Here is a 25,089-nt window from a genome sequence, read left to right on the forward strand (position 1 = left end):
TGACGGGAAGTGGAAGAAAGTCAGGCTCCTTAACCACTGAAGCAAGTGGTGAACAGGAAGTGGTAGAAAGTCAGACACCTTAACCACTGAAGCAAGTGGTGAACAGGAAGTGGTAGAAAGTCAGACACTTTAACCACTGAAGCAAGTGGTGAACAGGAAGTGGTAGAAAGTCAGACACCTTTACCACTGAAGCAAGTGGTGAACAGGAAATGGTAGAAAGTCAGACACCTTAACCATTGAAGCAAGTGGTGACGGGAAGTGGTAGAAAGTCAGACACCTTAACCACTGAAGCAAGTGGTGAACAGGAAGTGGTAGAAAGTCAGACACCTTAACCACTGAAGCAAGTGGTGAACAGGAAGTGGTAGAAAGTCAGACACCTTAACCACTGAAGCAAGTGGTGAACAGGAAATGGTAGAAAATCAGACACTTTAACCACTGAAGCAAGTGGTGAACAGGAAGTGGTAGAAAGTCAAACACCTTAACCACTGAAGCATGTGGTTAACAGGAAGTGGTAGAAAGTCAGACACCTTAACCACTGAAGCAAGTGGTGAACAGGAAGTTGTAGAAAGTCAGACACCTTAACCATTGAAGCAAGTGGTGACGGGAAGTGGTAGAAAGTCAGACACCTTAACCACTGAAGCAAGTGGTGACGGGAAGTGGTAGAAAGTCAGACACCTTAACCACTGAAGCAAGTGGTGAACAGGAAGTGGTAGAAAGTCATACACCTTTACCACTGAAGCAAGTGGTGAACAGGAAGTGGTAGAAAGTCAGACACCTTAACCACTGAAGCAAGTGGTGAACAGGAAGTGGTAGAAATTTTAAATACCTTAACCACTGAAGCAAGTGGTGACGGGAAGTGGTAGAAAGTCAGACACCTTAACCACTGAAGCAAGTGGTGAACAGGAAGTGGTAGAAAGTCAGACACCTTAACCACTGAAGCAAGTGGTGAACAGGAAGTGGTAGAAAGTCATACACCTTTACCACTGAAGCAAGTGGTGAACAGGAAATGGTAGAAAGTCAGACACCTTAACCATTGAAGCAAGTGGTGAACAGGAAGTGGTAGAAAGTCAGACACCTTTACCACTGAAGCAAGTGGTGAACAGGAAATGGTAGAAAGTCAGACACCTTAACCATTGAAGCAAGTGGTGACGGGAAGTGGTAGAAAGTCAGACACCTTAACCACTGAAGCAAGTGGTGAACAGGAAGTGGTAGAAAGTCAGACACCTTAACCACTGAAGCAAGTGGTGACGGGAAGTGGTAGAAAGTCAGGCTCCTTAACCACTGAAGCAAGTGGTGAACAGGAAGTGGTAGAAAGTCAGACACCTTAACCACAAGCAAGTGGTGAACAGGAAGTGGTAGAAATTTTAAATACCTTAACCACTGAAGCAAGTGGTGACAGGAAGTGGTAGAAAGTCAGACACCTTAACCACTGAAGCAAGTGGTGAACAGGAAGTGGTAGAAAGTCAGACACCTTAACCACTGAAGCAAGTGGTGAACAGGAAGTGGTAGAAAGTCATACACCTTTACCACTGAAGCAAGTGGTGAACAGGAAATGGTAGAAAGTCAGACACCTTAACCATTGAAGCAAGTGGTGAACAGGAAGTGGTAGAAAGTCAGACACCTTTACCACTGAAGCAAGTGGTGAACAGGAAATGGTAGAAAGTCAGACACCTTAACCATTGAAGCAAGTGGTGACGGGAAGTGGTAGAAAGTCAGACACCTTAACCACTGAAGCAAGTGGTGAACAGGAAGTGGTAGAAAGTCAGACACCTTAACCACTGAAGCAAGTGGTGACGGGAAGTGGTAGAAAGTCAGGCTCCTTAACCACTGAAGCAAGTGGTGAACAGGAAGTGGTAGAAAGTCAGACACCTTAACCACTGAAGCAAGTGGTGAACAGGAAGTGGTAGAAAGTCAGACACTTTAACCACTGAAGCAAGTGGTGAACAGGAAGTGGTAGAAAGTCAGACACCTTTACCACTGAAGCAAGTGGTGAACAGGAAATGGTAGAAAGTCAGACACCTTAACCATTGAAGCAAGTGGTGACGGGAAGTGGTAGAAAGTCAGACACCTTAACCACTGAAGCAAGTGATGAACAGGAAGTGGTAGAAAGTCAGACACCTTAACCACTGAAGCAAGTGGTGAACAGGAAGTGGTAGAAAGTCAGACACCTTAACCACTGAAGCAAGTGGTGAACAGGAAATGGTAGAAAATCAGACACTTTAACCACTGAAGCAAGTGGTGAACAGGAAGTGGTAGAAAGTCAGACACCTTAACCACTGAAGCAAGTGGTGAACAGGAAGTGGTAGAAAGTCAAACACCTTAACCACTGAAGCAAGTGGTGAACAGGAAGTGGTAGAAAGTCAGACACCTTAACCACTGAAGCAAGTGGTGAACAGGAAGTGGTAGAAAGTCAGACACCTTAACCACTGAAGCAAGTGGTGAACAGGAAGTGGTAGAAAGTCAAACACCTTAACCACTGAAGCAAGTGGTGAACAGGAAGTGGTAGAAAGTCAAACACCTTAACCACTGAAGCAAGTGGTGAACAGGAAGTGGTAGAAAGTCAGACACCTTAACCACTGAAGCAAGTGGTGAACAGGAAGTGGTAGAAAGTCAAACACCTTAACCACTGAAGCAAGTGGTGAACAGGAAGTGGTAGAAAGTCAAACACCTTAACCACTGAAGCAAGTGGTGAACAGGAAGTGGTAGAAAGTCAGACACCTTAACCACTGAAGCAAGTGGTGAACAGGAAGTGGTAGAAAGTCAAACACCTTAACCACTGAAGCAAGTGGTGAACAGGAAGTGGTAGAAAGTCAAACACCTTAACCACTGAAGCAAGTGGTGAACAGGAAGTGGTAGAAAGTCAGACACCTTAACCACTGAAGCAAGTGATGAACAGGAAGTGGTAGAAAGTCAGACACCTTAACCACTGAAGCAAGTGGTGAACAGGAAGTGGTAGAAAGTCAGACACCTTAACCACTGAAGCAAGTGGTGAACAGGAAGTGGTAGAAAGTCAAACACCTTAACCACTGAAGCAAGTGGTGAACAGGAAGTGGTAGAAAGTCAGACACCTTAACCACTGAAGCAAGTGGTGAACAGGAAGTGGTAGAAAGTCAAACACCTTAACCACTGAAGCAAGTGGTGAACAGGAAGTGGTAGAAAGTCAGACACCTTAACCACTGAAGCAAGTGGTAAACAGGAAGTGGTAGAAAGTCAAACACCTTAACCACTGAAGCAAGTGGTGAACAGGAAGTGGTAGAAAGTCAAACACCTTAACCACTGAAGCAAAGAGGTGTAAGGAAGTGGTGGGAAGAAATAGTAAAATACTGTACCAGTGAAAATAGCAGTCGAGAACTCTGTGAGGAGGAAGGTTTAGTAAAATACTGTACCAGTGAAAATAGCAGCCGAGAACTCTGTCAGGAGGGAAGAAGCGTCTCTCCACATAGTATAGCTGATTAAAGTACTCTGTCAGAAGACTGACGCCATCTTCATTCCGTTGCGGTGTCCTAATGGCCTGGAATAGATTTTTAATGTCATATTAAACCAAAAATTACCATTTGTGTGAATATACACAAGTTTCTGTGAACAAATATTACAATGGATTAGTAGAACCTCTATTCATATGAAACTGAATTACCACTCTGTAAAATTTCAGCTCCAAGATTTAATGTTGAAATAGAATCTATTTCAGTCCTATTATAATGCTGTGTTAATTAAGAGCAGTTAGCCAATGTTATTTCATATGTGATAACATAAAACCTTCAGACAACGTTACATATCAATGTAAGGGAGATAACCCACCTGTCTTAGATCCAAAAGTTCCTGAATCTCTGTTGTGTAGTTTTCAGAATCTTCACTATAATGTTCTATGATGAAATCCTGTTGATAGAAACAATGGATTCTGTAGATTGCTATTTTTCAAAAGCCACTTCAAATACCAACAAGAGATATCTCAGAGGGATCTTGGCACCCACCAAAGAATGATCTACATCTGACAATGGAAAGAGGGATCTTTTCTCTGCGTTTCAAACTTTTTCAAACATACTTCATATAAAATATGAGAAATAGCCGTAATAAACTTCAATTACCAAAATCCAAGATGGCGGCCTGTCGGCCATCTTGTTCACCAATCAGTCTCAAAATGCAATATGCACAACTAGGGCCATAGGTGAACCTGCATATGAAATTTGAGACAGATCCCTTCAGTACTTTCTGAAAAATAGCAGTAACAAATTTCAACTAGATGGCTGCCTGGCGGGCATCTTGTAGACCGATCTATCCCAAAATGCAATATGCACATTCAGGGTCCTAGGAGAACCTACATATGAAATTTGAGAAAGATCCTTTTAGTACTTTCTGAGAAATAGCGGTAACAAACTTTAACTACCAAAATCCATTATGGCGGCCAGTCAGCCATCTTGTTGACCAATCCATCCCAAAATGCATTATGCATATTAAGGGTCCTTAGGGAAACCTACATATGAAATTTGAGAAAGATCCCTTCGGTACTTTCTGAGAAATAGCTGTTACGAACTTTAACTACCAAAGTCCAAGATGGCGGCTGGTCGCCCATCTTTTTGACCGATTGGTCCCAAAATGCAATATGCACAACTAGGTCCCTAGGGAATCTACATATAAAATTTGAGACAGATCACTTCAGTACTTTACGAGAAATAGCAGTAACAATCTTTAACTAACAAAATCGAATATGGCTGCCTGGCGACCATCTTGTTGACGATTGGTCCCAAAATGCAATATGCACAACAAGGGGAACCTAAAAAGATCCCTTTAGTACTTTCTGAGAAATAGTAGCAACAAAAATTGTTAACAGATGAACTGACAGATGGACGGACGGAAGGACAGATGGACGGACGGACCACAGACCACGGACAAAAGGCGACTTGAATAGCCCACCATCTGATGATGGTGGGCTAAAAATGTAGAAAACCGTGTTTAGAAATTGTCCGAAGTTGAATTTTTCAACAATCATCAGCCATCAACAATTGTAAAACTGTGGTACATAATACACTGTACTTATATAAACATTACACAACTGACACGACACAAAACAGGTGCTCTGAGCCGCCTGTCACACAAAACAGGTGCTCTCAGCCGCCTGTCACACAAAACAGGTGCTCTCAGCCGCCTGTCACATAAAACAGGTGCTCTCAGCCGCCTGTCACACAAAACAGGTGCTCTCAGCCGCTTGTCAAATAAAACAGGTGCTCTCAGCCACCTGTCACACAAAACAGGTGCTCTCAGCCGCCTGTCACACAAAACAGGTGCTTTCAGCCGCCTGTCACTTGTGTGTTACCCTATTACTGTTTTTATAGTGTGATTAGAATTGTATCTTCAGGTGTGAACAGTGTTCGTGCTCTGAACTTTTTAAGCAGCAAAATAGACTTTACAACGTTTACTAGCCACCAGTGATAAAACTCTATCGTTTGAGCTGACATATGCAGAGTTACTTTCTGTATAACTTCCTGTGTACACTCGTGTGGCCGTTATGTAAGTTAATGTCTGCTATTTATATTATTCTGTTTTGTTTCTTTTTGTATGTAGATGAATAATTTGATATGATGTTAATAAATAGTATAGATATATTTCAGTTTTATAATTTTCCATCCTTCATCCACGATTTTGACATCTTCTTTGCTTACATCGCTTTACGACATGGAACTAGTAGATCTATATCCTAAGTTAAGAGATTGGCAGTTGACATGAGAACTTGCTTAATTTGAACACTCAGATAACTCAACATTTTCTTGCAGCCCCTTCAAGTTCGTATTAACCCAGTTCCAGTATATCTTTTAATGTTTCCTACTCTCTTCAATAGTGTCATTTGAAACAAGGGCCATTAACTTTTAACTGTTAAATTTCAATTTCCAAATATTTTATTGACAAAAAGATGTTAGTGTCAATTGGATTAGACATCAGGCGTAGCCTATCTTAGTCTTCTCCTGATATTGGTGGTACAAACAAATAATTATATAAAACATATATACATGGTGAGGTTTATGAAAACAAGGGGAGGTAACTCCTAGATGAGGAATGACATAATTTTTGATCATATTTATTGTAACTCTATAAATTAACAGTTAATTTTCATTTTTTTACATAATAACCAAATATTATCACATAATTCTAACTATACTTGATAGTATGTATATTTTGTGATATTGGTCCTATTCGCCACAACAGATACAGGCTATAAAGTCCACATGTGTTTAACACAATTAGCCATCCACTGATGGGCATCAAGAACCAATCTCACAAAATACACGTATATTTGATTTGTGGAGCTACAACTATATTTGTAATTACTAGTGTTTACCCATAATTAGTTTCTTAGGAGTTACCTTACTTAAATATTTGATGATTTTAAAATAACACAAGAAAAGAAGAAAAATGATAATCATATTAACATATTAACAGAGAGACAATTCAAAAACTGAGTTTTTATAAATCTCATTAGGCTGCCCATAGTACAAATATATTGTTAGTTGCTAGCTGTATCAAGGTGGATCTCCAGGGAAGAAGGATTATAGGTACATGTACATAAACAATAATGTATAATATTATAAGACTTACCATTACTATGATCTACATGGCTACATATACCAGAATAATAAATATTTTATTTACACAAATAAATCAACTTTAAATCTCTTTGTTTGAGCTATATAATTAGACATGTGAGTTAATATATTTCTATTTTCAGTATCATTACAATCTGTACATCCCTGTACAAGGACATTTATACACATATGGTTATGATGATGATGATTCAGATGTTGTTCCAGCGTCAAACGGTGGTTTTGATATAGATTACATTCAAGGAAATAGTGATATGCAGTTTCAAAGGATTGATTACTTTTAATTGTTGTGTATATAAGCACTATCCATCCTAATTACAGTCAGTCAGGTTTCTTACCTTCAGTGGGACAGTCAGCTCACATTCTGTTGTCTCCTTCAGACCCAGTGGAATCATTGGAACACAGGCTATACCACTGTAAATATCAGAATATTGAGTTATTGTAAAAACGCCTCATCCTTTATAACAAAACGACAAGCATACTTTAAACCCACCAGTGTAAGTTACTCTGTCTGGGTTTGTGGAGAAAGCACAATAGAAATCTTCTCTTTTGATATTTCATGTTTTATTTTTTGAAAATTTTTAGCAAATGCTGAGGCAAAAAAAAAACAGCATCTAAACTTTTTAAGCATATATAAGTTTATTTCTTCTTCATGTTGCCAATAAAATGGTTTAAATATTTCTAGTAACCTTATTTTTTTAAATAAGGTTTAGATATGTATGTGTACTGGTGTTGTTAGTAAATGTACATATATGTATGTGTACTGGTGTTGTTAGTAAATGTACATATATGTATGTGTACTGGTGTTGTTAGTAAATGTACATATATGTATGTGTACTGGTGTTGTTAGTAAATGTACATATATGTATGTGTACTGGTGTTGTTAGTAAATGTACATATATGTATGTGTACTGGTGTTGTTAGTAAATGTACATATATGTATGTGTACTGGTGTTGTTAGTAAATGTACATATATGTATGTGTACTGGTTGTTAGTAAATGTACATATATGTATGTGTACTGGTGTTGTTAGTAAATGTACATATATGTATGTGTACTGGTGTTGTTAGTAAATGTACATATATGTATGTGTACTGGTGTTGTTAGTAAATGTACATATATGTATGTGTACTGGTGTTGTTAGTAAATGTACATATATGTATGTGTACTGGTGTTGTTAGTAAATGTACATATATGTATGTGTACTGGTGTTAACCTCATCTGAAGTCAGTAATTGTACAAAGTTACCTGTCATGTTGATAAACTTCCATTGAACTGTTCAGTTCAGATAACTCCTCTTTAAGGAGTTGGATATTGGAGTTAAAAAAGGACAGCTCCACAGCGACAAGCTCCTTTAGCTTCTTATTACCAGTAGCTCTGAAATAGGTACAAGTCCTACAGGAAGGATGATGATCGGATTGGTCAACTGCAAGGCTAAAGGTAGGTAGTTAATTGTTCAATGTCCAACAAGATGTAGAACAAGAGGCCTGAATGACCTGTATTGCTTACCTGTTTTGTAATGTTGATGAGTAAGTGTTTATTTCCTAAATGATTTTAAAGAATGATCTCCCATTTTGGTCCCGACCAACATATACTGCCAAATAAAGTGTCAGAGCCTAGATTTACACAAAATTTTGCTCCTGTTGCCAACCAAATTTGGTAACCATGCATGAAGAACTACATGACAAAGTGATTGAAAGGATTTACCTCCATTTCCCCCTATTGACCCCCATTGCTCCATTCCAAGATGTGTAAGAGCTGAAATTTATACAAACTCCTTTTTCTGACTATGTGGTTATTAAAATTCATGTAGAACTGTATGGCCAGAGGACAATTAAAATTCATGTAGAACTGTATGGCCAGAGGACAATTAAAATTCATGTAGAACTGTATGGCCAGAGGACAATTACAATTCATGTAGAACTGTATGGCTAGAGGAAAATTAAAATTCATGTAGAACTGTATGGCTAGAGGACAATTAAAATTCATGTAGAACTGTATGGCCAGAGGACAATTACAATTCATGTAGAACTGTATGGCTAGAGGAAAATTAAAATTCATGTAGAACTGTATGGCTAGAGGACAATTAAAATTCATGTAGAACTGTATGGCTAGAGGACAATTAAAATTCCTGTAGAACTGTATGGCTAGAGGACAATTAAAATTCATGTAGAACTGTATGGCTAGAGGACAATTAAAATTCATGTAGAACTGTATGACTAGAGGACAATTAAAATTCATGTAGAACTGTATGGCTAGAGGACAATTAAAATTCATGTAGAACTGTATGGCTAGAGGACAATTAAAATTCATGTAGAACTGTATGGCTAGAGGACAATTAAAATTCATGTAGAACTGTATGGCTAGAGGACAATTAAAATTCATGTAGAACTGTATGGCTAGAGGACAATTAAAATTCATGTAGAACTGTATGGCTAGAGAACAATAAAATTCATGTAGAACTGTATGGCTAGAGGACAATTCAACTGTATGGCTAGAGGACAATTTAACCGTATGGCTAGAGGACAATTCAACAGTATGGCTAGAGGACAATTAAACTGTATGGCTAGAGGACAATTAAACTGTATGGCTAGAGGACAATTAAACTGTATGGCTAGAGGACAATTAAACTGTATGGCTAGAGGACAATTAAAATTCATGGCTAGAAATGTACTGTATGGCCAGAGGACAATTAAAATTCATGTAGAACTGTATGGCTAGAGGACAATTAAAATTCCTGTAGAACTGTATGGCTAGAGGACAATTAAAATTCATGTAGAACTGTATGGCTAGAGGACAATCAAAATTCATGTAGAACTGTATGACTAGAGGACAATTAAAATTCATGTAGAACTGTATGGCTAGAAGACAATTAAAATTCCTGTAGAACTGTATGGCTACAGGACAATTAAAATTTATGTAGAACTGTATTGCTATAGGACAATTAAAATTCATGTAGAACTGTATGGCTAGAGGACAATTAAAATTCATGTAGAACTGTATGGCTAGAGGACAATTAAAATTCATGTAGAACTGTATGGCTAGAGGACAATTAAAATTCATGTAGAACTGTATGGCTAGAGAACAATAAAATTCATGTAGAACTGTATGGCTAGAGGACAATTCAACTGTATGGCTAGAGGACAATTTAACTGTATGGCTAGAGGACAATTCAACAGTATGGCTAGAGGACAATTAAACTGTATGGCTAGAGGACAATTAAACTGTATGGCTAGAGGACAATTAAACTGTATGGCTAGAGGACAATTAAACTGTATGGCTAGAGGACAATTAAACTCTATGGCTAGAGGACAATTAAACTGTATGGTTAGGGGACAATTAAACTGTATGGCTAGAGGACAATTAAACTGTATGGCTTGAGGACAATTAAACTGTATGGCTAGAGGACAATTCAACTGTATGGCTAGAGGACAATTCAACTGTATGGCTAGAGGACAATTAAACTGTATGGCTAGAGGACAATTAAACTGTATGGCTTGAGGACAATTAAACTCTATGGCTAGAGGACAATTAAACTCTATGGCTAGAGGACAATTAAACTGTATGACTAGAGGACAATTAAACTCTATGGCTAGAGGACAATTAAACTCTATGGCTAGAGGACAATTAAACTCTATAGCTAGAGGACAATTAAACTGTATGGCTTGAGCACAATTAAACTGTATGGCTAGAGGACAATTAAACTGTATGACTAGAGGACAATTAAAAGTCAATGTGCCCAGCTAATGACTTACATATTTACAATTTCCTACACAAAGATGATATATATATATGTATATGTATATGTATATGGTCTCTTTGATTCTCATACCGAAATAAATTTTCAGCCCCATTTCTCATTCTGAGTTCTCTGTTGATTTTGTCATTGATTTTTGATCTTTTTGTCTGTAACTTCCCTCGAGCTGTAGACACCAGTGGGTCCGATCCCTGTAATCAGAAAATAGAATAATTGATAGACACAGAAAAGTCTGATTACTTAAATTATCCTCAACCAATCCCTGTAATCAGAAAACAAGGCACCCATGGGCCTTAACGGTCACCTGAGTTCGGATATAGAATGAAACAAAGACATATAAAAACTAATATACTGGCCCTTGAAGTCAGTCAGGGATTTTGTAAATTTGAATTTTTAATCTATGAAGTGTATTTGCTTGCATAAAACCTGTGAACTCAGAAGAAGATTTTTTGAAATTTTAAGTCATTTTGATCCTGTATTGCCCCGCCCCTCTGGTCTCCCAGGTGGTCAGCGAAGACTGATATGGATTTCAAAATCCTATATCTCAGGCTAATAATTCTTATCAAGTCTCATTTCCTATGAAATTGAGCAAGTTATGCTCTTAAATGTGTTTTTTCCAATATAAACTAAACCCCCTCCCCAGAGGGAAATGTGAGACCCTAGGGTGATATATATAATTCACAATTTTTATATAACACCTTAAGACCTTTCCATCTATAAAGAGTATTTGATTCTACCATTTCCAGAATTTTAGAAGAAGAATTTTGAAGTTTTAGCCTGTTTGACTCCTTTTGGCCCTGCCCCTCGAGCTCTGTCCCCAGGGGGTTGGCCAGGACCAATATGGATATGATATTAAAATGTTATCTCAGGCTAATAATTCTAACCAAGTTTGACTCACTTCCTATGAAAATTGAACAAAAATTACTCATTAATGTGTTTTCCCTATATGTATTTTAACTTAATTATTTATCAATAAAATAAAACACTTCCGGTTTTGAATACCCGATTTTCGAAAAACCAGGTAAAATTGCTTATTTCGTGCTTTCAAAAATCATCTTAAATAACATCAATTTGGAAAATTGGTCACATCAAACCATGATATAATGTTTAAACTTTGTGTTGATGAAAAAATATCATGTTTAAAATAATACACTTAAAAGTAGTTAGCCATGGCAAAATGCCTATAAACTGGAGGTCCCTCTGCCTGTCAACAAAGACAAAGAAAGAGTTTCCAATCTCTATGTATCTATGTTTCTGATACATTATAATTTTTAATTCGTGGAGACTGGAATATTCTGTCTTGGCCCGATACTTATCATGCGGTATAAATTAAATATGCTTTGTATCTATAATAATAAATATAATCTCAGTGCACATTTGTAAGATAAAAGGCTAGTGCACATAGCTAGCTATATAGTTGTACCTGAAATTTCAGTTCTAAAATTCAGTACCCAGATATTGTAAATAGCCACAAACTTTACTGAAGATAAAATGCTAGCTAGGTTAATGATACAGCTGACTGTGTATGGGAGGTAAGAGTAACTTACTTTGATGTTTATTACAAAGACAGAAATGCCTATGGTTATTAAAGGGGAAGGTCACTTTAAATTTGATCTTTAGAGATGAGACTGCCCACTTATCTAGGGCCCCAGAAATAATGGTATAAAGGCCTGTAGCCTTAGGACTGACAGGCAATACAGTCTACCTGTAATATCATCACTATATACAGGTAATGATAAGGTAAAATAATTAAGGATGTTATTTATATAGTGAACATGAGGACAATTCTTTCTATAACCCCATCAGAGATATCTGAACTTCCGGTGAGAGTGGATTTCTCCATCTTACCCAGGGCAAGACAGCCTTATATATACTCGCGTAGGACATACACTTGTTGTGAAGCGTAGGACATACACTTGTTGTAAAGCGTAGAACTTACGCTTGTTGTAAAGCGTAGAACATACACTTGTTGTAAAGCGTAGAACTTACGCTTGTTGTAAAGCGTAGAACATACACTTGTTGTAAAGCTTAGGACATACACTTGTTGTAAAGCGTAGAACATACACTTGTTGTAAAGCTTAGGACATACACTTGTTGTAAAGCGTAGAACATACACTTGTTATATAGTAGGACATACACTTGTTGTAAAGCGTAGGACATACACTTGTTGTAAAGCGTAGAACATACACTTGTTGTAAAGCGTAGGACATACATTTGCTGTAAAGCGTAGGACATACACTTGTTGTAAAGCGTAGAACATACGCTTGTTGTAAAGCGTAGGACATACACTTGTTGTAAAGCGTATTACATACACTTGTTGTAAAGCGTAGAACATACACTTGTTGTAAAGCGTCATATGCAAAATGGATATTCTATATTACCTTTGATCTCGGAGCTCTGCATGCTTCATGTGCATGATGAACTTTGACCAAATTAATTAAGTTCACCCAGTGAAAAGACTATTTAAATGGTTTTGATACAAGATAAGTTATATTTATTTTAATTTAAATATTTCAAAATGATTCTTGTCTGTCACAGTAAAAAAAAAATTAACAAAGTTTGACGAAGTGAAATCAAAGTACTGAAAGTACTAAATGGCTCAGTCTCGAGGATAGGAGGAATATATTTCTAAGGTCAATACTACTGTAGTTTTGTACAATAAGAAATAAATTTGGCTGGTGTTCCTTCCAGTTTGGACTTTTGAGGATTCCTTGGACACCAAGGTGTAAAATAAGAGACACATACTAAAATCTTGGAAGCCCATTCTAATATTTCCTATGATGTTATATGTCAAATGATTTTATAACACCTTTAGCATTTTCCTTGTCAATTTGATGTTAATGAAAATATCCATTCTTAATGACTATTGTCATCAAGTTCCTGGGACCACAGTATCAGTTATAACAAGTATTGTTTTGCAGCAGAGAAAGACAAGGGGCATACTTTTCTATGCCAAAATGTCTTAAATATAGAATATGTCTGTCCTCTCGAAGACTTATCAATATCACCATGTGATTTTTTAATAAATTGGTCAATTGGTCTACTTTTTAAATTACAAATGAATTTTTCTACAACATTTTTTATTTTCAAATCCCCATTCCTCTGATGAGTATAATAAAACTGTCATTACAAGTGAATCAAATATTTTCAGTCTAAGATGAACAAGAAGAGATACATTCCTTTATTTCTTATAAACAGCAAACACCAATTTAATTGTTTGTTCAGCAGATTTTTTCTTTCTTTAAAAACGCTACCATTAACATTATTTTCTGTACCTAGATATGTAAACAATTCTTATAAATCTAATTCTGTATTCCATAACATCAACTGGTATTGTTGTACCGATTTACGTCTTGAGAATATCACAATTTTTATCTTTCTAATATTAAAGGCCAACTACCTTTCCGAAACGGCTTTTAATTTTTAAAATGGGAATGTAAAACAAGATCGATAATTTTGCAGAGGCTTAAAATTATTAACTTATCGGTAATACTACATTTATCATTACCTTCTGAACTATTTGACTAAAATAAATAAAATGTTTATTTTCATAACGCGGGTCGTATTATGTTTCCCGCCGTCGTCCTAAATACCGCGCGGTAGTTGACTATCACTGCGCCAGACGGCAAAACAGCGAATTGACTCTCCACTGTATTCATATATTACGCAGGAAATCTTGCATATGTTTGGTGTCGTAACCTTATTTTAGGTCATCGGTATGCATTTTCTGATGTTATTAATGTTTTTTAAGAAACCTTTATATTTTGCTCCGGAAAGGTAATGGGCCTTTAATTTCTAATTTCCATGTTATGCAATATTGTAAAAATTCATGTAATACTTGTTGTAGACCATCAGATATTTCTGATATCATAAGAGTGTTATAGGCAAATAATATGATAAAAAGTTTGGGATACATTCCAATACCATATACCGTAAAAACTGGTATAATTTTGCGCAGGTAATTTTTAGGGCTGAAAATGCTTAAAAAATCTACTATCAGTATATTTTGCGCATCAAAAAAATGGGGAAAACAATGTACAGGGAGTCCCAAAACCGATGTATGAAGGTGACAATTTCAATGCAAAATATTCCCCATAAACACTTGACAACTTGCACAAAAAGTGTTGTATTTAGAAGAAATAACATATGAAAACCGCATTGTGTTTGTTTTCTTTTATTGGCCACCGTAAACTGAAACTGAAATATCTAGCAGATGTCTAAAACATCGGCGGTCTGCTCCGCCGTACTCCGTGCACATGTCAATGTTTTGAGATATTACACATGAATAGTAATCAGGAATATTTGAAAAGAGTAGAATATATTTACTTAAATTGGCACAATAAGTAATTAGTGTGTTTGAGATCATTAACAATCAACAGCAATCAGCTAGCGGAACGTAGTTTAGCTTGCAACAATCACAGTGTGCATAATTTGTCAAGATTTGTAAGACAAAATATTCTTTTCCACCAGGTAAGATTCTAAGTCATAAAGGTAGATTGAAAATAAAAATAGGAAGGGAGATAAAATAACCAGATAAATATTTGTAGCGGGATCAGACTGGGTTGATTATCGTTGATCAGGTAGCTCAGTCGGAAGAGCTACATTTTTTTCTCTCCTGTTACAGAATTGGCACCCAACTAAATAACCAACGGCTGTGGTGTTTGAAAGGGTCTCGTATGTATTCAAAAAAGGAGGGAGGAGTGTAGCGGGACTGGACTGGGTCGATTATCGATGACCAGGTAGTTCAGTCGGTAGAGCACTCAGCTAGTGTTCGGAGAGTCCCAGGATCGAATCCCGGTCTTGCCGCTACATTTTCTCCTCGCCTGTAAATCAACAATGTTCGCTGATCTTGCAGAATTGCATTACAGTGTTATAATGAATGCAGTAAATATATGTCTCATTGGTGTGATTGATTTAAAGGCAGTTCATGTGGTGACCGAAAAAAAGGTAAAATCAATACTTTCAGAGTGATCAGGGAACATTGATAGTCAAGGCAGGGAAAACATAAGACGACCTGTGTTATACAAATAATGTTTAATTGATTTTCATTAAATTGTCTCGAAGGTGATGATTAGTGGGTTATGAACGATAAGCTTAATATGTTTTGACAAAAAATATAAACAGCTAATATCATATTGTGTTTTAAATTTAAATAATCTTTTATTTATTCATTTCATTTCAAGCATGTACATGTCATAGAATATAAACAAATATCAGGTATATGCTTAAATCATATTACAGTTAAATTCACAATAAGGAATTTGAAGATGATGATAGTAATTATTTTCGGATTGAAAATCATTACAATATTAAAGTGAACAGTCGGGCAAGGATGGCTAAAGTCGGTAAAAATGGTGTGAATGTATCCAGTATAATTTCTTATGAAATGGAAAAATAAAATCTCTCGTCAAAATCTGTCTGCGTACGAAGAAATTGATTTAAAGTTTGGGAATTCTAAAACGTCCTCCCGGCTCACTATGTCCGTGGTTACATTTCCAAGCAGCCTCGCTTTCAATGCTTTCAACTTTTCTTTACTTTAATGGTCAGAACTGGGAAACTAAGCAGAACTTGACCGTCGTATTAATATGTGAGAACTTTTGGAAGGCCAATGAACGCATTTAGACTGGTTTTCTTTGCCCGACTATTCACTTTAAGCTTCCACAGTTGAAAATTACTTCTTTTTGTTCACACAATTCTTCTCCTAGACTGTTTCCAGTTGAAATGATACATGCATGCTGACATTCTGTAAAACATAAGGAAACAATAAATGTATTAACAGAGTAATTACTGAAAAGGCTAATATCATATAATTAAACATTTTAATCATAAATACCAATACCAGCATAGAGGAAATATTATTGAAGTTTAATTCCAACTGTTCTTCAGTCCTCCTGTTCTTACATGTAATAGTTTTGTCCTTCATAAATTGATTGTAATGTACAGTCTATAGCAGTTGTTATATAATGTGCACAAAGAAGTATAAATACACACGTATGCATGGGTACAGTGGTACATTAATAAGTTATACAGAAAATGATGGTGCTGATCATGAAAAGCGTAAAGTCCATTTTGTTGAGTAAAAAGTTAAAAAATTAACATTGTTCACACCCTAAGATGTAATCGCACTAAAAACAGTGATCATGTAGGCTTTTGTGCGATTGCATTGGTAAGACTGTGTCAGGTGGTAGAGATTTATCATTAGTTCCGCTCGAGTGATCACACAATGCAAGTGAGAGTCGGGAATATGTTTATGTAAGTTTTAATTGCTAATCTCTGATGCTTGTTGGTAAAATATAACTCAGGATAATTGCTAAACAATTAAAAGTTTTCTCTACATTTGTTACAGATTGAAACAGCTTTTTAAGTGCCGTTTTACGGAGGAATTATGAAGAAGAAATCGGCATTTTCGTCGATCTAGTAGTCCAAAAAATATCACTTCGAGTTATATGAACATTCCATATATGATTTATGTCATTCGGTCTAAAATTTACTTCGTATTACCTAGTTTAATGAATATGCTGTATGTATATGATCAGAACGTCAAGCTCCTGTGGTGAAAATAACTAAAACGTTTTAAAAGTATGGTTTAGTGGTAATCTCTGAACGTGCTTTAGTATATATATATATAATCTGATATTTATACATGTGCTTATAAAATTATCGATAATAATGGATGTGGTAAATATTCATACCTTATTAACTGCCGTTAGTTTTAAGATTACGCCACCTTGGTTCACCGTCTGTCACGTGCTATTTTATCAGTAGTCCAAGTTTGTCCAAAATTTTGTTAGAGTTGTCTTTCTTCCATTGTGGATTTACACGTACATGTGGCATAACGCAGCCGTGATAAACAAATCTCAATATCGTCCTGAAATATATTTGCTCCCGAACTAATATGATTCAAAGTGCAAAAATCATTATTGCAACAATTTGAATGTTTGAGGTGAAATATAGATTTCATTTTTTCTGTTGCGGGATAATTGTCACTAGTAGGGACTAAACGCGTGGGGCGAAGCGAAGCATTTTCGGGACGAAACGTCTTCATGTGTTGAAAACAACGTTTTAGGGACGAAAAGTCTAGATACATTGTACACAATTCAAGTGAAAATTTTCCAACCTAAGATCAGTTGGATGATGTATATGGTAAGGATATGAAAGCAGTAATCTACTATTCCTATTTCAACATTACAGATACGCTTATTTCAGTAACTTTCATATTCAAAATTTGCTATTTAAAATTCCCGGTAAAATCAAAGTTGTTGAATACACTGCCGCTAGGAGCGCTAGTATCTGCGAGCAAGTTCTTAGCCAATCATATTGAGAAAATTGACTGTAAGAGAATTTTGCAACCACGATCACAATGGCGAGGTGACCCTCGCCAAAAATAAATCTTCAATTTAATACAATTTAGTTCATAAATATTTGTCTTTGGTTTTTTAAAATTGTGTATTTTTATGTTGTTTTTTTTTTAATTATAGGGACAGAAATAGGACCATTCCATAGCCTGAGAGTAGGACAGAAATAGGATCATACCCTAGCCAGAGAGTAGGACAGAAATAGGATCATAACCTACCTAGAGAGTAGGACAGAAATAGGATCATACGTACGTATACCCTACCTAGAGAGTAGGACAGAAATAGGATCATACGTACGTATACCCTACCTAGAGAGTAGGACAGAAATAGGATCATACCCTACCTAGAGAGTAGGACAGAAATAGGATCATACCCTACCTAGAGAGTAGGACAGAAATAGGATCATTCCCTAGCTAGAGAGTAGGACAGAAATAGGATCATAACCTAACTAGAGAGTAGGACAGAAATAAGATCATACCCTACCTAGAGAGTAGGACAGAAATAGGATCATACCCTACCTAGAGAGTAGGACAGAAATAGGATCATACCCTACCTAGAGAGTAGGACAGAAATAGGACCATTCCCTAGCTAGAGAGTAGGACAGAAATAGGATCATAACCTACCTAGAGAGTAGGACAGAAATAGGATCATAACCGACCTAGAGAGTAGGACAGAAATAGGATCATACCCTACCTAGAGAGTAGGACAGAAATAGGATCATTCCCTAGCTAGAGAGTAGAACAGAAATAGGATCATACCCTACCTAGAGAGTAGGACAGAAATAGGATCATACCCTACCTAGAGAGTAGGACAGAAATAGGATCATTCCCTACCTAGAGAGTAGGACAAAAATAGGATCACACGTACGTATACGCTACCTAGAGAGTAGGACAGAAATAGGATCATATGTACGTTTACCCTACCTAGAGAGTAGACAGAAATAGGATTGTACCCTACCTAGAGAGTAGGACAAAAATAGGATCATACCCTACCTAGAGAGTAGGACAGAAATAGGATCATAACCTACCTACCTAGAGAGTAGGACAAAAATAGGATCATACGTGCATATACCCTACCTAGAGAGTAGGACAGAAATAGGATCATATGTACGTTTACCCTACCTAGAGAGTAGACAGAAATAGGATTGTACCCTACCTAGAGAGTAGGACAGAAATAGGATTGTACCCTACCTAGAGAGTAGGACAGAAATAGGATCATACCCTACCTAGAGAGTAGGACAGAAATAGGATCATATGTACGTTTACCCTACCTAGAGAGTAGGACAGAAATAGGATCATACCCTACCTAGAGAGTAGGACAGAAATAGGATTGTACCCTACCTAGAGAGTAGGACAGAAATAGGATCATACCCTACCTAGAGAGTAGGACAGAAATAGGATCATACCCTATCTAGAGAGTAGGACAGAAATAGGATCATTCCCTAGCTAGAGAGTAGGACAGAAATAGGATCATAACCTAACTAGAGAGTAGGACAGAAATAGGATCATACCCTACCTAGAGAGTAGGACAGAAATAGGATCACACGTACGTATACGCTACCTAGAGAGTAGGACAGAAATAGGATCATACGTACGTATACCCTACCTAGAGAGTAGGACAGAAATAGGATCATACCCTACCTAGAGAGTAGGACAGAAATAGGATCATATGTACGTTTACCCTACCTAGAGAGTAGACAGAAATAGGATTGTACCCTACCTAGAGAGTAGGACAAAAATAGGATCATACCCTACCTAGAGAGTAGGACAAAAATAGGATCATACCCTACCTAGAGAGTAGGACAGAAATAGGATCATACCCTACCTAGAGAGTAGGACAGAAATAGGATCATACCCTACCTAGAGAGTAGGACAGAAATAGGATCATAACCTACCTAGAGAGTAGGACAGAAATAGGATCATACGTACGTATACCCTACCTAGAGAGTAGGACAGAAATAGGATCATATGTACGTTTACCCTACCTAGAGAGTAGGACAGAAATAGGATTGTACCCTACCTAGAGAGGACAGAAATAGGATCATACCCTACCTAGAGAGTAGGACAGAAATAGGATCATTCCCTAGCTAGAGAGTAGGACAGAAATAGGATCATAACCTAACTAGAGAGTAGGACAGAAATAAGATCATACCCTACCTAGAGAGTAGGACAGAAATAGGATCATACCCTACCTAGAGAGTAGGACAGAAATAGGATCATACCCTACCTAGAGAGTAGGACAGAAATAGGACCATTCCCTAGCTAGAGAGTAGGACAGAAATAGGATCATAACCTACCTAGAGAGTAGGACAGAAATAGGATCATAACCGACCTAGAGAGTAGGACAGAAATAGGATCATACCCTACCTAGAGAGTAGGACAGAAATAGGATCATTCCCTAGCTAGAGAGTAGAACAGAAATAGGATCATACCCTACCTAGAGAGTAGGACAGAAATAGGATCATACCCTACCTAGAGAGTAGGACAGAAATAGGATCATTCCCTACCTAGAGAGTAGGACAAAAATAGGATCACACGTACGTATACGCTACCTAGAGAGTAGGACAGAAATAGGATCATATGTACGTTTACCCTACCTAGAGAGTAGACAGAAATAGGATTGTACCCTACCTAGAGAGTAGGACAAAAATAGGATCATACCCTACCTAGAGAGTAGGACAGAAATAGGATCATAACCTACCTAGAGAGTAGGACAAAAATAGGATCATACGTGCATATACCCTACCTAGAGAGTAGGACAGAAATAGGATCATATGTACGTTTACCCTACCTAGAGAGTAGACAGAAATAGGATTGTACCCTACCTAGAGAGTAGGACAGAAATAGGATTGTACCCTACCTAGAGAGTAGGACAGAAATAGGATCATACCCTACCTAGAGAGTAGGACAGAAATAGGATCATATGTACGTTTACCCTACCTAGAGAGTAGGACAGAAATAGGATCATACCCTACCTAGAGAGTAGGACAGAAATAGGATTGTACCCTACCTAGAGAGTAGGACAGAAATAGGATCATACCCTACCTAGAGAGTAGGACAGAAATAGGATCATACCCTATCTAGAGAGTAGGACAGAAATAGGATCATTCCCTAGCTAGAGAGTAGGACAGAAATAGGATCATAACCTAACTAGAGAGTAGGACAGAAATAGGATCATACCCTACCTAGAGAGTAGGACAGAAATAGGATCACACGTACGTATACCCTACCTAGAGAGTAGGACAGAAATAGGATCATACCCTACCTAGAGAGTAGGACAGAAATAGGATCATATGTACGTTTACCCTACCTAGAGAGTAGACAGAAATAGGATTGTACCCTACCTAGAGAGTAGGACAAAAATAGGATCATACCCTACCTAGAGAGTAGGACAAAAATAGGATCATACCCTACCTAGAGAGTAGGACAGAAATAGGATCATACCCTACCTAGAGAGTAGGACAGAAATAGGATCATACCCTACCTAGAGAGTAGGACAGAAATAGGATCATAACCTACCTAGAGAGTAGGACAGAAATAGGATCATACGTACGTATACCCTACCTAGAGAGTAGGACAGAAATAGGATCATATGTACGTTTACCCTACCTAGAGAGTAGGACAGAAATAGGATTGTACCCTACCTAGAGAGGACAGAAATAGGATCATACCCTACCTAGAGAGTAGGACAGAAATAGGATCATACCCTACCTAGAGAGTAGGACAGAAATAGGATCATATGTACGTTTACCCTACCTAGAGAGTAGGACAGAAATAGGATTGTACCCTACCTAGAGAGTAGGACAGAAATAGGATCATACCCTACCTAGAGAGTAGGACAGAAATAGGATCATACCCTACCTAGAGAGTAGGACAGAAATAGGATCATACCCTAGCCAGAGAGTAGGACAGAAATGAAAGATCCCAGCTATTAATCTTCAGTGGTGTAGTGCCCGTGCATGCTTGCATGCTCAAGCATGCAAAAAATAATCTGACTTACATTTTTGAACAGTCAGAAAAAAAAAAAAAACATTTGAATACACGTAACGCTGCAGAATATAAATTATGTATAAATACATACATGTATTATATGCCAAACTGTATGTCTGACATAACTTTGTGCACATTTGAAAGACTTGAAGATTGGCCATTCTGGAAATTTATTAGAATAGTCTATATATTTCCGATTACCAAGTTGTTTGAATTTTGTTGAAGACAATATTAGACTTAAACTTAAGAAGAAGACTTCTTCACCAAAACCCCTCAAGCAATTATGGATTTTGAATCGGGAAACATTTACGAATACCAAAATAAACAACATCGCATGAAAAGTTAGAAATATTCTAAAAACATATAATTATCTTAAAAATGATAGCAAAACAACTTAATTGAAGCAATTGCAACATGTTCTTGGCCTTAGTAACGAAAAAGTGAATTGATCAATTTTGGTTCACTTCCCGCCCCGTTAAAACGTGTGTTAATCCGTGATTTCCGGTGTCACGAAATAGTTGACTTTTATTTTTGTCGAATATGAACAGATTTTTTATTTAGAAAAGAATTTTTATTGTTGTAATTGTTAGAAATAAAACAGAATAAGTAGAAAAACAGGTCATTAATACAATTTTTTTTGAGGTGGTCGAGGACTGGTCCCTTCTTACGCAATTTCCACCATTTTGACAGTGGTTTTTGACTCGCTGTCATAAACAAACCAACACGTAAACTTAATTTTTATTTTGTTTAAAATATTCTCCATAAGTTCTTCATCAGTTAAAATAACACAAAATTCTCCCATTACTTACTAATTTAATATTTACAGCCAAAATCTGTGCTTTTTGTTCGAGCACTTGTCACGGGAGTCTAGTATGTATACAATGTATATAGTTTTGCATGGTTATCACCTTAATATCGTGACCTCCATTTAACCATTGGTATATACATTAATAGTTACCAAAGAAGTAAAATGGTTACTACATTGTAACAATTTCCCGTCAGCTTCTGGGGGGCTTCGCCCCCCATGCCCCGTACCGGGGTTCGCCCCTGGACCCTGAGCAGGGGGGGCTGTCGCCCCCTGCACCCCCCCTAGGCATGCAGGCCTATCCAGACCTAGCTACGCCGCTGATCTTCAGTGTGATAATAATATCTTAGTAATATTTTTTATACTGTACAAACAAATTGTTACATTGTATACTGGCCATGCCAGCAGCCCTCACGTATCATGTACAGGTACATCTTTTTTTTATTTTGAGATTATCTCCCCTTACTTAAATTGAAGCTTACACACACCACCATGAGCTTCATAAGAGGATTGTACAGAAATGGTAAGTTTGAAATGTATATCAACAGGATTTTCAAGATGACACGGGATCTCATCAAACGTAAGTCTGTAGAATACGAATTACTTCAAATGTTAAATATGGGACAAAGAAGTAGTTCCAACCCTGTGGACAAAAAATTGTCAAATTTTCAAGGCGATCTGCCCGTTTATCAAGGCACGCAAAACGAACATGATTACATAATATGATGCGGACAGTAATACGGGACAATAAAATTAGACAAATATTTAACGTACAGCACAATGGAGTGCAATTAACCCTTCGGCAAGTGGCAGCTGACTACCAAAATGTAGCCATCATGTTAAGCAGAACTCTACAATCTCCAATATGTCTATCACAGTGCTTAGGTGGGTAATTTACAATCCAACCTTTATAAAATTATCTACATGTCTATATAGTGCTTAGGTGGATAATTTACAATCCAACCTAATTAAAGAACTATTTAGTAACAGGTGTTAATCTTAACATAGAGTGAATATTCAATTCACCTGTTTATGTAAACAATTTAACACGCCTAATAAAGATAACTCAATATAATATACCTATGTTATCAGTGACCTGTTATAAACACTGCATCGACACAGGAGATTTAAATGTGCATCGATACAGGAGATTTAAATGTGCATCGACACAGGAGATTGTGCATCGACACAGGAGATTTAAATGGAATTAGCTTTATGTTGTGACTCCTGATACAAGTTGTAACTGTGTAAGTCACTGACTAGTACACACATTGCTCACATACTTAATGTATACATAACTTTCATTAATCATTCCGAAGAATGTGTATACATAATTACACGACTAAAATACCAACCACATATCTATAAAATACCTGCCACGTATTTAACAAAAGAAACATAATCTGGTTGAATGAATTTAGGTGGAGCAGAGCAATCAATTTTGATTTTAAAAAACTCCTTTGTATTTCAATGGTTAATCATAACAACAATATATGCATGAATATAGGACATCTAACTGGAAAGAGAAGGACAGAATTCTTGTTGACAATTCTATTTTGTGCCTTTAAAAAATGTTCCCATGCACTCGTCTGGAACCAGATCGGCCTACAGGTGAATTCAAATAATGAAGATCTACTACACCTGTGTTTGACCATTTTCATCAATTGTGTTCTACTGTCGATGTATATTAGTTGGTGTGTACTATTTATATCAACAACGACGGCCTGTCGGTAGACAGTATATCAGACCGGGTTACAAAGGATAAGACAACACCCCATTCTTATACACCCACCCTGCTTGTTGAACATGTCTGTCGACACCGTTTTAGATCATATATGTCCATTTTAAAACATCAGCCATTCCTTGCGATAAAACAATAATTCGAGATCACATTCCAGGACATTTAAACAATAGATCGCTTAAATAAATAGGACAGAAAACATTTGTAAACTTCTTGTTATCTGCAATTGAAAGTGCAACATTCACGAAGTTCTGGGTAAATCTGAGTGTTACAAAGTTGTTTATCCATTCTCACCTTCCGGGCATGGCGAACTGTTGAATCTGTCCCGCTCATGTCGTTATTTCGGTTATAGAAAACATGGAGGCTGAGAGCCAAGTAAATACTCCACAGCAACAACTTCTCTAAACTTCATCCGTTCCCATTTTCACTCGCTGACCTTTGACCTATCCACTTGGTGACGTCACGAAGGTAGTACACAGCAGGTGCCCGTATATACCTACACTATACACTTACAACTAACAATAATAAGTAGGTTTGCCGGACTACAATGATAGAGGCCCTGCTGTAATCTCTGGTTTTACTCGGAAAAAGAGAGTAAACTGGCGATCTATATAATCGCAAACTACATTGTACACAAGATACTATTTACGTAGACTCTGTTTTATTGCTTGAGTTAGTTTGAATAGATGAGCTCGTATGTTTTCTCCATTCAATGTGTAGCATTCTACTAGCCACTCACTTGCAAACTCTCCCACGGAGCAGTTGAAACAATTTCGATGAATAATTGTCCTTAACCACAAAAATGTCCAATATTTTCACGTTGACTGTTCGTTACTTGCGTTACATTGC

General features: G+C 37.1%; 1 protein-coding gene across 1 annotated transcript in view; it reads right to left on the bottom strand.

The window, feature by feature from the left end:
• Positions 1-24,875, bottom strand: part of LOC138316844 (rhophilin-1-like) — a 71,292-nt gene extending 46,417 nt beyond the window's left edge. Inside the window, exons 1-6 of the mRNA XM_069258499.1 lie at positions 24,535-24,875; positions 10,426-10,541; positions 7,842-7,970; positions 6,932-7,007; positions 3,799-3,876; positions 3,387-3,511 (exon numbers count right to left, since the gene is read on the bottom strand). Coding sequence (XP_069114600.1) covers positions 3,387-3,511; positions 3,799-3,876; positions 6,932-7,007; positions 7,842-7,970; positions 10,426-10,541; positions 24,535-24,573 — 563 coding nt within the window. The 5' untranslated portion in view covers positions 24,574-24,875. The remainder of the gene's footprint in view (positions 1-3,386; positions 3,512-3,798; positions 3,877-6,931; positions 7,008-7,841; positions 7,971-10,425; positions 10,542-24,534) is intronic.
• Positions 24,876-25,089: the final 214 nt, after the last annotated feature.

This window comes from Argopecten irradians, chromosome 2 (assembly GCF_041381155.1).
Source record: "Argopecten irradians isolate NY chromosome 2, Ai_NY, whole genome shotgun sequence".
Taxonomy (NCBI): Eukaryota; Metazoa; Mollusca; class Bivalvia; order Pectinida; family Pectinidae; genus Argopecten; species Argopecten irradians.